The sequence below is a fragment of the Ictidomys tridecemlineatus genome, chromosome 10, assembly GCF_052094955.1.
Source record: "Ictidomys tridecemlineatus isolate mIctTri1 chromosome 10, mIctTri1.hap1, whole genome shotgun sequence".
Lineage (NCBI taxonomy): Eukaryota > Metazoa > Chordata > Mammalia > Rodentia > Sciuridae > Ictidomys > Ictidomys tridecemlineatus.
The window spans coordinates 42,471,117-42,484,889 of NC_135486.1; the positions used below are offsets into that span (position 1 = coordinate 42,471,117).

Sequence of the window (13,773 nt, forward strand, 5' to 3'; positions counted from 1 at the left end):
TGAATAGTATAAAAATAATATTTTGGATAATTTATAGACAATTTTTATATGAATTAAGACTCATTTTGAACTTAACCATCTTAAGGATGTAAGTGAAAAGACTCCCCCCCCCCTTTGGCCACTTAAATATTATGTACTGATAAGAAATTCCAGAAAGTTATGAGATGATGTGTAACAGCTAACATAGCTTTTGTTACTGCACAGCAGTGCTGAATGTTGCTACTTCGTGGAGATTCACAGTATTGCACAAAATTTAACACAAGTGATGAGTATATGAAAAATGATGCTATTACATTTTCCATTCTTTTTGCTTTTGACCAGGATCTTTCTTTGCTTTCACTGTCAGTGCTGCAGCAGTGTGCCCATACAAAGTGAGAAAGGGAAATAATTGAGGGCATACTAAATTTCTTAATGTATAGTTAAATCATCCCACACAGTGGCAATAAGATTTAAAAAGAAGGAAATCTTATACAAGAGTGCAATATTTTCTACGTAATAAGTTAAAACCTTTAAAGACTAATATAGTGAGTACCTACCTATATGTTCTTCCCATAGATTCAATAATTTTCTACGTGGTTAAGATTTTATTTATCCCTTTTTCTTTTTGAGTCTTTGACAGTGTTACTTGTGTTATGAAGAGTAGTTGTGTAAGTTTGCTCCCTTCTTGCCATTTATATCCCATTTTAAATCTTTAATCCATGAAGAATTTAAATTTACTTTTTTGTATTTGCTGTGAGAGTTAAGAATTTTTTTTCTTCCAAGTGGGTAGTTAATTAAATTCTGATCATTTATTACATAAATTACCATTTCACTGAATTTGAAAGCTCCCTTTATTTTATGTTATGTTTACACATACACTTTTAGGTGTGTATGTGTATGTGTATTTTTTAAGGACTCTTATAAAGTCTTACATCTTTGTCTATTTCCATACCATTTAAAGTAAATTATATTTACAGTTAAGTTTTAAAATCTTGTTGGACAGAATTTCCTGAGTGTTTAATGAGGGAGCTAACCATATTCTTTGTATAGATGTCCTGAATCCTAAGAGAGCAGTAAGGAGTTACAGTGCAAGCAGAACTCATTCTTTCTTATTTGTGTATTTTAAATCTCAAATCCTGTTATGCAGAATTATACAGTGAATGTATTTTTTCTTTGTACTTAATTTTAGTTTAAAAATAGAAGTAGATTCACATATCTTCCCGAGTTAAATGCTGTAGCTGTTTTAGTCACTGTTAAGTGTGTTATCTTGATTCTTTTACCTTTTCTTATCATCTCTTTATTTTGTAATACCTTGTTATAGAGAAAAACGTTACAGATAACATAGATATATGTTATCTGTAAAAGATAAGATTACACATAATTTTATCATTTATATTCCTAAATTAATATTCACAGAATCACTTTATTCACCTCATTAAGTCAATTCAGTGTCTCTTTACCAGACCTTAGTAGGAACCCAGCATACATCACAATACAGCATGCTGTTTTTGTTCTTGAAGTGCTAGCAATTCCTGCTTTGTGCCCATTCTGAAAGTCTCAAATTACATCTACATTTCATTCCTCAATGTTTTATCAATTTTTAGAAAATATTAGATAATTATTTTCAGTTGTTTATCTTAGCATGATTCCCATCTGGTGGCCAAAGATGGTAATTACAGACTTTAAAATGCTTAGGAAATTTTGACAAATTCTTCTCAATATTGCTTTAAGTTTAAGGAAAGCTGTCATTCTTCAAATTAAGAAGGCTAAATAGGTACCTTTATGAATTATAATGGTATTACTTTAGTATACACACATAAAGGAAAATAAAATTGAAATGTTTTTATTTAGGTCTTTCAGTGACCATTGTTTATCAATATCTAAGTTTTATTTATTGTTTTTAGCTAAGGATTCAACTTATGGGCCTTGTGCATACTGAGTGCTCTAGCATTAAGGTATGCCCCCAGAACTCCCTTTTTAATTTTTCCAAAGAATATGTCAGGTGGCATGTAAAGGGACTTTTTTTCCCCTTCATCTTCTGTTTAGTCTCTTTAAGTAGGACAAAGAGAAAATGGCAATTTTGTCTGCATTATTTTTTAGTGTTGCTTAAAAATAGGTATTTAATTATTCAAGTCATATCATAATCACACAACTAACTTTAGGCCCTAAATGTGTGGCAGCTTACTATATAATCCCATATATATATTGGAAAGACCTAAATTCAGATTGGACAGGGAAAAAATATTAAAATTGCCAGGTGTTTATCAGGGAAATTAAATTTAAAGAACACATTAGTTTACATCTGGGGAGTCATAGTCCTTCAACAGTAGACCTTCAAGAATTAGTCTGCCAGGTGAGGGTTTTCAAAGCCTCATTCTTGGTTCATTTAATTACTGAGGTATTATGTGGTACACTTTCTTTTCTTAGTTTGTTTGAACAGACTGAAGTAGAAAGAAAAATAGCTTCAGTGAATGTCATTTCAGTTAGTAATGGTAATAAAACAAAAAGCCTGATTAGTAACTCAAAGGAATGATAATAGTTTTAAAATTTCGATTTTTGTTGACCATTTCTACCCATTCAAAATGATAATAGTTCTTTTTTGTGGAAAAAATGTGAAAGATATAACAAGCTTTAAAAAAAAAAGTTTTCAAAGTGATTTGAAGGACTTTCTTAAATTATTCTTTGGTAAAATATAGAATTCTAATATCTTTTAAAGTGGTTATATGCCCTAAATGTGTAAATATAAGATATATCAGGGATGGTAGTTTGGTACTTCAGAAACATTTTTTATTTAACAAATATAAAGATGGGTAGGTAGCTGTGATTTTCTCTTTTTTCATACATTCATTGGTACATCTGTTTGCTTAACTGCCAACATTATGTGTCTTCCTTTTGTGTCTGTTGTTTCTTTTCAGAATCAAAGAATCTTCAGGATGGCAACAAGTGTTTACAAGCCCCTATTTAGACTGGACTATTGAACGAGTGGCTCTAAATGCAAAAGTAGTTGGAGGTCCACATGGAGACAAAGACAAAATGGTTGCTGTTGCCTCAGAGAGCAGCATCATCCTGTGGAGTGTTCAGGATGGGGGAAGTGGAAGTGAAATTGGTAGGAAGACTCTTGTTTTTGTTGCATTTCACCGGCACATGTAATATTTTTAATTTTAGGAGGTGTTGACCCTAAGTATGAAAACTAACATGTACTGTTTGTTAGCTAGAGCTGCCTCACCATTTTTTTCCAGGGCCCACTAGTAAGCGGACTACTTGGTGTGAAAGAAATGATCTGGTAAAGAGGGAGGGAAATTTGATGCTTTAGAAAAGAAGGGAGTATCTTTTTAGTTTGCTCCAACTGAAATGTGGCTGCATTATGAGAATGTTGCTTTCTTGAGTTCTACTCCATGGTAGCTGGTTTTTTCCAACTCCGTTATTTCACTGGGCTTGAAGATGAGTTAAATTACTTTCTTATTCATCATTGTTACTTCTAGACCAGAAATTCTCACATATTTGTTCTCGAAACCTCATCAGGCTCTTGGAAAGTTGTTTAGGACCACAAAAAGTCATTGTGTAGATTACCATTTATGCAGTATTTACCATACTGGAAATTAAAACTAAAAATTTATAAATATTAAAATAGCAGTAGTATATCCCTGTGTGATAATATAAGTAACATTTTTAATGAAAAATAACTGTTTTCTAAAACAAAATTTTGTGAGGAGAGTGGCTTTGGTTTGTATGTTTATTTTGGGGTTCTGGGGAATTAATTCAGGTGTACTCTACCACTGAACTACATTCCCATCCCCTTATTATTTTGAGAGGATCTTGTTAAGCTGCCTAGCTTGTCCTCCAACTTGCCTTGACTTCCTGAGTAGCTAGGATTATAGGTGTGTACCACTGTGCCTGGCTTCATTTATGGTCTTAAAATCCTCTGTAATGTTTTTTTTAATTTTGATACATATTTCTCCATTCAATATGCCATGTTACCTTTTTTTGGCACTGGGTATGGAATGCAGGGGTATTTTAACACCTAGCCACATCTCCAGTCCATTTTTTAAATTTTTGAGACAGAATCTCACTAAGTTACTGAGGGTCTAGCTAAGTTACTGAATCTGGCCTCATACTTATGATCCTCTTGCCTTAGCTTTTTGAGTTGCTGAAATTACAGGAGTGTACCACTGGGCCTGCCAATATATTGTTTTGATCAAAGTATACAAAGATAGGCTTTACACACATATGTAGTTAGAAAAAACTCATTTTTATTATCTTTCCAGACCATTTTGAATATTCTTGGATCTTGTTCCAAAATTCTGAAATGATATCATCTCACTTTCCATATTCTATAAAACCCATCAGTCTGTTTTATACTTTGAATGGATCTTTTATTCATGCTCAATTTTGTACATTGTTTGTTGGTCACTTGGAAAATGTTGGTTTACTAACTTATGTAGACCTGCCAAATGTTGATACCTGTCTTTATACAGTGTCAAAAATCTGCAATCCTTAGTGTTATCAGTGATCACATATCTGAACTGTTTTGGGAAGTTGTCATACATTCTGTGGCAAAGTTTCAGAGTACTAATGTTCACTTGATACTTTTGAAATTGTATCATAGTTAACAAATGTCATCATTTCTTTTCCTTGAAATAGTAGGCTTACTTTGTTCATTTTTGAGGAAAGTTCTGCTTATTACCTATATCTGAATAGCTACAGTTATTCATCATTTCAAATAAAAATTATATTCAATTGGGAAAAAAAGTAGGTGGTGTCACTCTTAGCTTCATAATTATGAAGTTTTTTTCTTATAATCTGTATCAAGATTAACTATATCTGTAGTTCTTAGTTCTACATAATATTAAAAAGACATATTTAAAATTGGCATTTAATCAATACAAATTTTTACTGCTTTAGAAAGGATGTTTATGAATTAAACTGGACTTTTTTTCTTTCCCTGAAAATTTGTGGCAGAGATTTAATGACCACTAGTACAGATTAGTGCCACTGCCTTGATTTGTACTAGGTTGCCTGCTGTTTATACCCAGCATTGATTTACATCATCAGTGAAAGCGTCAACACAGATGTTCTAGAATAAGCTGTGAGATTCATAAGTTTTCAACACTTTGATGTTTCAGCATGGCTTATATTTTGTGTTCATATGAAAGATCTCTAATGATTAGTTAATGTTGAGACCAGGTAAATACAAACAAAACATAAGGTCTGTATCTATTTATTTGTAAGACATAGATAGAATTTTGCAGATGAGATATTACCTCTTTCAGATATTTATTTTGAAGCAGTTAGTATCACTTAAAAGTGTTAGTGCTGTGATTTCTTAGACTGATTTTTCATCTAGATCTTTGTCATTGAGCATTGTCATCTGTTCAAGATTTTTAGTAGTCTCCCAGAATGGGTGGATGGCATTTCTCCAGCCAGTGTCCTGCCATAACTTACCCTGTAAGAGATTTTACTGCCTTTTCCAATTCTAATTGAAAATCTATAGCAAATAACTTTCCAGCTCTTAAAGAGTTTCTTTCCTTAAACCCTGTTTGGCCTCAGTGAACCTGCAACTGATACAAGCTATTCAAGTGTTGTGTTGCATGAAATATAATTAGGTTAAGTTATTAGTATCTATAAAGTTGAGAGATGATTTTTATATTTAAAACTTTTATTTATAGTTTTGCTCAGTTTTGTTTGTACCAGAAATTAAATCTAGGGGTGCTTAACCACTGAGCCACATCCTCAGCCCTTTTTATTTTTTATTTTGAGACAGGGTCTCGCTAAATTGCTGAGACTGTCTTGAAACTTATGATCCTCTGACCTCAGCCTCTCATGCTGTTGAGATTTTAGGAGTGTGACACCATGCCTGGCTTGACATGTTTTTTAGAGTCCTTCGTTCTCTAAATCAAAGAATTCTGATATGTCAAGTTTATTTCTTTGTTAAGTCTTTAGACTGAGATTGTGCAGCTATGAGTCAAGCAGGTGAATATTCTAATTTTCTTATTTTAAGCAAATGGTACATCACTATGAGAAAGAAGAATATATATTAAAACTAGATTTTTTAAAAAACAAAATATCAAATTTTGAACAGTTTTAGTTAAATTTAAAATTTTAGAAAAGTTTCAGAACATTTTTTATACTAATGTTAAAGAATAGAACATCAATATATACCTCATGAGTCACTAAACAATGGGAATATGTCCTGAGAAATGTGTCATTAGGGATTCTGGCATTATGTTAACATCATAGAATATACTTAGACAAATTAAGATGACTAGGTTGTTACTAGATGTTAGTCTTTGGGTGTCAGAAGGGAGTGGGGGCTTGTCCTGGGAATTTATCCCAGGGGTGTTTTATCATTGAGTCATATCCCCAACCCTTTTTTTTTGGTTTTGTTTTGAGGCAGGGTCTTGCTTAGGACTTGCTGAGTCTGGCCTTGAACTTTAGATTCTCATGTTGCAACCTCCTATATTAATAGGATTACAGGCATACACTGCTGTACCTGGCTAGTGGGAAAACAGTCACATAGGTGGTCTGTTGTTGACCACAACAGTATTATGCAGCTACAACTGTACTTATTTCTTGTGTTTCTTTGTGGGTGCAAGGAAACCTTGGATTTCAAAATAATAATGCAATAGAAGATAATGAGGTAACAGAGAGTATGACAGGTAAAACTAAAGATAGACAGGAAGAGCACAGTATAAGTATTTAGAAACAGTTAAAAAATCTTGGGAAACTTACATAGTTGTATTCTTAACCTGCCTTCATAGATAATTCTAGAAAAAATAAAAATACATGTACAGATTCTGCTAGTTGTCATAATGGTGACTTTGTCACGTGTCATGTGGCCTCTGGAAAGCTCCATATACTCTTAGAAAATAAGAGTAAAGAAAATACAAATAATTATTTAATATTACCATGAAAAAAGTTTTTAACTTCTCACATTTCTGGAAAGGGAACTCTGTTCCTCAGACCATACTTTGAAAATCACTGTTCTAGACCATTCTCCTTAACCTTTCCTCCCAACCTCCTTTCCCTTCTTCCAGGTTTTGAGTCTCATATCTTCTGTAGCTACACTGAACATAGTCTTCATCTGCCATTTGGGTCATTATCCTTTCCTCCTTTGAAGTTATTATCTCTGGTTCTCTAATGTAAAAATCCTTTAACTCCAGTGGGATCTCTTTACTTTGCTTAACCCGGAAAAAACAAACCTTGGCCAGATCCACCTTTCTATCTCTGTGGCTAAATACTGCTAGGAAAAGAAATGGGCACATGGGACACACACACAAAGCACTAATATTAAGTGAGCCTTTAAAACTACCCAACAATCTTGTATTATTCTTGTCAATTCTCTGTGACTCTCATAGATTTTTTATACTTTTTGCTTTCTTCCTAAGTAGTCAACACCTTCTCTTTTCATACTGAGAAAATAAAAAATGATTTCTGTGTAAGTTCTTAGTATTATATCTGCTCATTTATGTGTATTGGTGCTTACAATCTCTATTGTGCCCATTTTTTTAGTTACATTTTCCTGATTACAAATGATTGTCAGCACTTTTTCATGTGCTAATGACCATTTGTATTTTCTTTTCAGAAATGTCAAAGTATTGACTTTCTTTTTTTATGAAGTTGTCGTCATACTATTGATTTCTAAGCATACTTTATATATTCTAGATTTGATTGACATAACTGAGGGAAGCCTGTATCCTCCTCCCCCATGTCTTTCTTCCTTCAACCTCCTCCTTTTGAGACTGATATTAGAACATTTCATAGTGGCCTACAGATCAGTGAAGCTTTGTCTCCCAGCCCCACCACTAGTTTCTGTTTTCTAGATACACTGTATTTATCTACTTTTAATTGCTTTTGCCTGTTTTCTCCAGTAATCAATTTATAATTAATCCTTTCTAGTGAGTATGCATTTGAAAGGTTTGACTTTTTAGTTGTAGAATTACTCCTTTAATTCTATTTTATAGTTTGTTTCTCTGCTGAGATTCATCTTTTTGGCTATTATGTTCTCTCTTTGTTAAATCTAACATTCATATTAATAGGTTTGATTAAAGCTTTTGTCTGCTAATTCCAATACCCAGGTCATATTGTGTTTTGTTTCCGGTCACATTTTCTTGGCTCTTCACATGTTTAGGATATTTTGAGTATGTCTTGCACGTGTGCCTGATAAGTTATAGAGGGTTTATGGATTATGCTGCCTTCCTTTAAAAAATGTGGATTTTGTTTTGGCAAGTGGTTACATTATTATGGGAGGATTGTTTTGATCCCATTAGACTTTTGTGTGTGTGTCTGTGTGTGTGCACGCTTTGTTAGGTGGTAGGCAGCCTTTTTCATCTTTATTTATTTATTTATTTTTAATTGCCTTTCTGTAGTCTTAACCTGAGGTGTACAGCAAAGGATAACCACTTTCATTGAGCTATAACTACTTCACATATGACCTCTCAGATCTCTAGTAGCTCTCAGTTCTTCCTATAGTAGCTTTTTTCTTTTATTCTTTCAGTTTCTTTTATTCTTGGGATTCTCATCCTGACCAGCTGCAGTTTAGCCTTAGTAAGGAGCCAGGACCTTAGGGAAACCCCTATGTAACTTTCTTCCCACTCCCATCCTGGCACAGTTTCCTCTGCTTTTCTTGTGTGTTTCCCATCTCTCAAGTACAACACTACCTGTTGTCCAATGCCTAAAAACACTGGCTGATGGGTCTTGTCTAGTTTTTGTTTGTGTGTTTATTTCAAAGTGAGGAATGATTGGGTACAATTTATTCCAGCATAAGTTCTACCTGTCAACCTTAGAACAAATTTTAATATTACAGTTTTGAAATTAAAAACCCTTGTAATTATACAGAAAGGAGACCAGTTGTTGTTATTTTTTTTTTTTTTGCCTTTTCAAGTTGCAGTTTCTAATATAGCAATAAATGAAAGAGATTTTGTTTCAATTTTGTTTTCAAAGGATAACATGATAGGTAGCTATGGTGTGAGATGGTATAATAGTAATTTGTTCATGCCTTATAAAAGAAATCATTTGGTTGTTACAAATGTTCTTCAGAACTTGACAATACCACCCAGAGAAAATAGTTAGGGCTGGTGGATCCATGATAGAGCTCTCCTAGAGACTGAACTCCCTTCATTATAACAGCACTTCTGGATTGCTGCTGCAAGCAATATTTTACTGAGCAGGCCTGTTAAGACAGGAACTTGTCATTATTTGTACTCCTGTCTTCCCTATGGAAGTGGTCAGAATTCTTGACCCTAAGCAGGAGTGACACTGTAAATTTCATGAGACCATTAAGAATATCTTCCTTGACTGACCCAGAACTGCCAGTTAAGCTGCCCCAGATTCCGGATCCTCAGATGCTATGTGAGATAATAAATTTTTTTTTTTAAAAAAGAATATCTTCCTTGATTTCCCAGGACCTCATCGTTCTGTAGAGTAATAAGTGCTAGTTGGTTTCCTCTTTTTATTTCTGCCTTTTACATAGACCATAGGACTGAATATAGTTAGCTTCACATATTTTGAAAAATTGTTTGGCATCAAAATTAAAGTCCCATGATGTGATAATCTCTAAAACTGTATAGTATGTAAGATAATTACTTTCTGCTTTGAAGTGAGAGGTTTATTTTTTTAACCAATTCTGATCAAAGGGCTTATTAGCCTTTTTGTGTGTTTTTATTTTGTTCTGTCTTTTAGGTTGTCTGGTTGGACTGAGGTGGTATATTCATGTGTATATTTATGTAAATATCTTTTACATACAATTTAATTTAAATTTAAAACGTATAAAATTAATTAATTTGTAGAAATTAATTTAAATTATTTAATATATAGAAATTAATTTAAATTTTAAAATATGTAGAAATATTCCTAGCACTTGTCAGTCTTCTTTTTTTTTCCTTTTTGTGTAGTATATGTCATCTTTCTTCCTGCTAGATGGTCAACTTTTTCAAAATTGATTAAGAATTTTCAATATGTTGATTGTCCCTGGTCTTGTATGTAGTGTAGTTTTGAACAAAAAGAGAATTCCTAGCACTAATTTGAAAGAAGTTGGTAATCTTTTTTAGCTTAGGCTTTTAAAATGCACTGCAATTGTATTTATTTATTTCTTTCCCGTGAGTTCTTTAAGGCCTTTTATTTTTTATTTATTTAATATTTTTGCAGTATTGGTAATAGTACCAGGGCCTTGTGCATGCTAAGTGAAGTGCTCTACCACTGAGCTGCATGCCCAGCCCTTCTTCAGGGCCTTCTGTGTCTTTTTTTTCCCCTCAGCTAAATTCTGAGAAAATTGTTCATATATGCATACTTTTTTGAAATAAACTGATATTTGAAATAGCATAAAGACATAAAACAATATTTTTTAGGTAAGACTTGTTTTATAACATTATTAAATGAAAAGATAGTTCTCATAGCTGCTTTTCAGATAATTAAGATAATATTTTTTAAGTGCTAGAATTGAATTATGAACATTTTTAAGGTGAAAATGGTATTGAGACTTTTAACTTGGACTCTGTTTTGTAGGTGAGGTAAGTAAGAGCCAGAAAGGTGGCACACAAAAGTACGCTGAGAGAGGATTCCAGCCCAGGTTCTCTTGACTCTAGGATAGTGCTCTACTAAAGATAGACATTGTATAGGGCCATATATGCCATTCCAAAGTGAGCTTAGAATTCTTTGCTTAGCCATTCTAGTCTCTTTTGATATTAATATAGAATATTTGCTCCTTACAACCTCCTTCTCCTATACTCCCTCTTCCCTTCCCTCATATTCCTTGGGCTTACCCATTCCCAGTTGCCCAATTTGTTAACCTTTTCACAAACCCAACTCTCATAAGGCTTCTTTTCTAAGATATATTTTCAAACCCTTTACCTATTCATTTTTACTCCTCTGGATACTACTGTACCCTGTGTATTCTATTATTATTTTTGCATTATATTATAGTTGGTTATTTGCAGTTTTCTGTCTGCTACACTGTAAGTTCCTAATAACTTCTTATTGTCTTGTGTTTTTTTTTAATTCCAAGGCCTATTGTAATGTCTTTCAAATTAATTAAATTGAAATTGAAATGCTTGGAAACAGGTTTAAAATAAGCTCTGAGTAAAAGGCCTGAATGTTTGAGTATAGTATGACTTATTTCCAGATTTTTAGGTAAATTCTGGATATTGAAATTGCCAGGTTTTTGTTCAGAACAGTGGTTCCCAAATATCAGGTCCATGAGCAAGCTGCATTTAAATTTCCTATAGATATAAAAATGCAGCAGGTTTTCTGATTTATTGGGTCCAGCATGGATCCTAAGATCCTTTTTATTTTGTTCACTTTAAACCTGCCAGAATATTTTGATGATCAGACAGAATCAAGAACCACAGCTCCAGATAATGAGATATTATAGCAGTGTGAGATGACTTGGAGCATACTTTGGTTAAGGAGTTCTATAAACTTCTTAAGAGCTTATCATGTTTGTATTTCTGATCTCTGAGTCTAGCACTTAGTTTATATAAAGGAGAATGGATTTAAATTAGTCATCTTTAAGATGTTTTAAATCTAGGTTTTGGCTAATTGTAAACATGGTCACTGGTTAACCTCTTTATTTATTCTGTCATTTAAGGAGTGTTCAGCCTTGGTGTTCCTGTAGATGCCCTCTTCTTTATTGGTAACCAGTTGGTGGCCACGAGTCATACAGGGAAAGTAGGAGTATGGAATGCTGTCACTCAGCACTGGCAGGTTAGTTTTAACTGAAGCTTATTACAGAAATGAAAATTTTTCTGAAACTTATGCTGGTCATACATTTGATTTTTTCCTTGTAGACTACATACTGTTTTTTGTTATACATAATATTGAATATATTTAGATGCTTCTGAATACAAATTTTACTTTTTTTAAGAAATATGTTACTTTGGAAAATGAATAGTTTTTAACTGGCTTGGCACTTCTTCATTTCCTTGAATTCCTTTTACCTTTCATGTTGTAGACATGGTAGTCCAGGCAAACATCATTTTTTGTGTGGAAGCACAGATCTGTATGAGACCATGTGATCTTCTAGGCATGGTGATGCATGTCTGTACTCCCAGTGACTCAGGACTGAGACAGGAGGATGGCAAGTTTGAGGCTAGCCTCAGCAATTTATCAATGCCCTGTCTCAAAATAAAAAATAAAAAGGGTTAGGGATGTAGCTTAGTTATAGAGCACCTCCAGGTTCAATTCTCAGTACCAAAAAGAAAGAAAGAAAATATATGACCTGTTCAGAGAAGAGGGTAGGCTAAATATTCTGAAGTACCTGAGAAGAATAAGAAGATAAGACTGAAAAACGGTTACTACATAACTCTGAAGAGAAAAAATTAAGGACTCTCCAGAAGAATCCATGGTTTAGAAAATCAATACTGGTAGCTAAAATGGAAGGTGGACTAGAGACCAGGGGGAGTCTACTACAGGAATCCTGCAAAAGGATACCAGAGTCCCAGCTAATGATAGTGTTCTCAGAGATGGCAAAGATGAATCTGTTTGAAAAACATTTCTTAGACCTTCTAAAATGACAGGACCAAAATGTGGTTGAGCTGGGAAGTTACAAAAAGAAAGGTGTATTTCTAATTTTGGTTTTTCAGTTTTGACTGTTGAATAGCTAGCAAAATTTTAAATTGATAGAGAACATGGACAGAGAAACATATATATTGGTGGGTAATGTGAGAAATAAAAAATATGCAATTCTTATGTGCATCCAAGTGCAGGTCTTCAGAGGATAGTTGGGAATATTCCTTTGAAATTTAGAAAGAAGAAGGGGCTAGAAATAAATTCCAAACCCTTAATACATCCTTGGTAATTTAAAAGATAAGAACTGATAACATTTTTCATTGAGAAAGGTATATAAAAGAACAGAAAAGCCTAGAGGAACTAAAACTCAAAGGGGAACAAATGAAATAATTGAGAAAGAAAATTCATTTTGGCAGTAGGATATCATTTGCAAATAAGTCTTAATTAGGTTTTGGTGAGAAAAAGCCAGATTGCAAGAACTGAAAAACTAAGAGACAGAAAATTCAGAATTATCTTTCAAGAAGTGTGGTGAAAAAGAAAACCAGAAACAAAAATGACAATAATTAAGGCTAGATCGAAAAAAAGAAGCAGCAGCAGCTTGGTGCTATATTTTATTTTTTTCCTTTGGTTAAGAGATGCTTAAGACATGCTTATAGCCAGAGAGGGAAGATGCAGAGAAAGCTCCTGAAGATTGAAAGAATGGAGATGATTTTTGGTCCCACAAAAGTCAGGAATATGTAGAATCTGGAGCACAGCCAGAGAGATTGGCCTAATAGAGAATAGAGACTTGTCTTTCTCTGTGATAGTTTATGCGAAAAGAGTAAAAAGAAACACATTGGAAATATGTATCATAGATTATAAATTGTGTATCTGCAATGGACCTGGGTAATAAGAGTTTTTCTATTAGTGTTCAGAACTGAGAATGGGAACAAGAGAAAAGAAAACAGTATTTACTTGATTTAGGATTGAGTTTATCTTAGTCATCTTTTGCATTTCCGTGACCAAAAAAACTGACAAGAACAGCAAAGAGGAGGAAAAGTTTATTTTGGCCATGATTTCAATGGTCTCAGTCAGTAGATAGCTGAATCCATAGCTCTGGGCCTAAGATGAGGTAGCATGGTGGAAGAAAACAGCTGAGGACATGGCAACACAGAAGCAGAGACAACTTGGAAGCTCACCAGGGACAACATAGAAATCCCAAAGGCATGCCCCCAGTGACCTACCTCCTCCAGCCATATTCTACTTGCCTGTGTTGCTGCCCGGTTAATCCATTGAGGTGGATTAATCCACTAA

At 33.6% G+C, this 13,773-nt stretch overlaps 1 protein-coding gene across 3 annotated transcripts in view; it reads left to right on the forward strand.

The window, feature by feature from the left end:
* The window catches only part of Kctd3 (potassium channel tetramerization domain containing 3), a 50,609-nt gene that overhangs the window by 13,904 nt on the left and 22,932 nt on the right, over positions 1 to 13,773 (forward strand). For all 3 annotated transcript variants that reach the window (XM_021732993.3, XM_005334966.5, XM_078022825.1), the window contains exons 9-10: positions 2,895 to 3,085; positions 11,561 to 11,676. In XM_021732993.3, the coding sequence (XP_021588668.1) occupies positions 2,895 to 3,085; positions 11,561 to 11,676 (307 nt within the window). The remainder of the gene's footprint in view (positions 1 to 2,894; positions 3,086 to 11,560; positions 11,677 to 13,773) is intronic.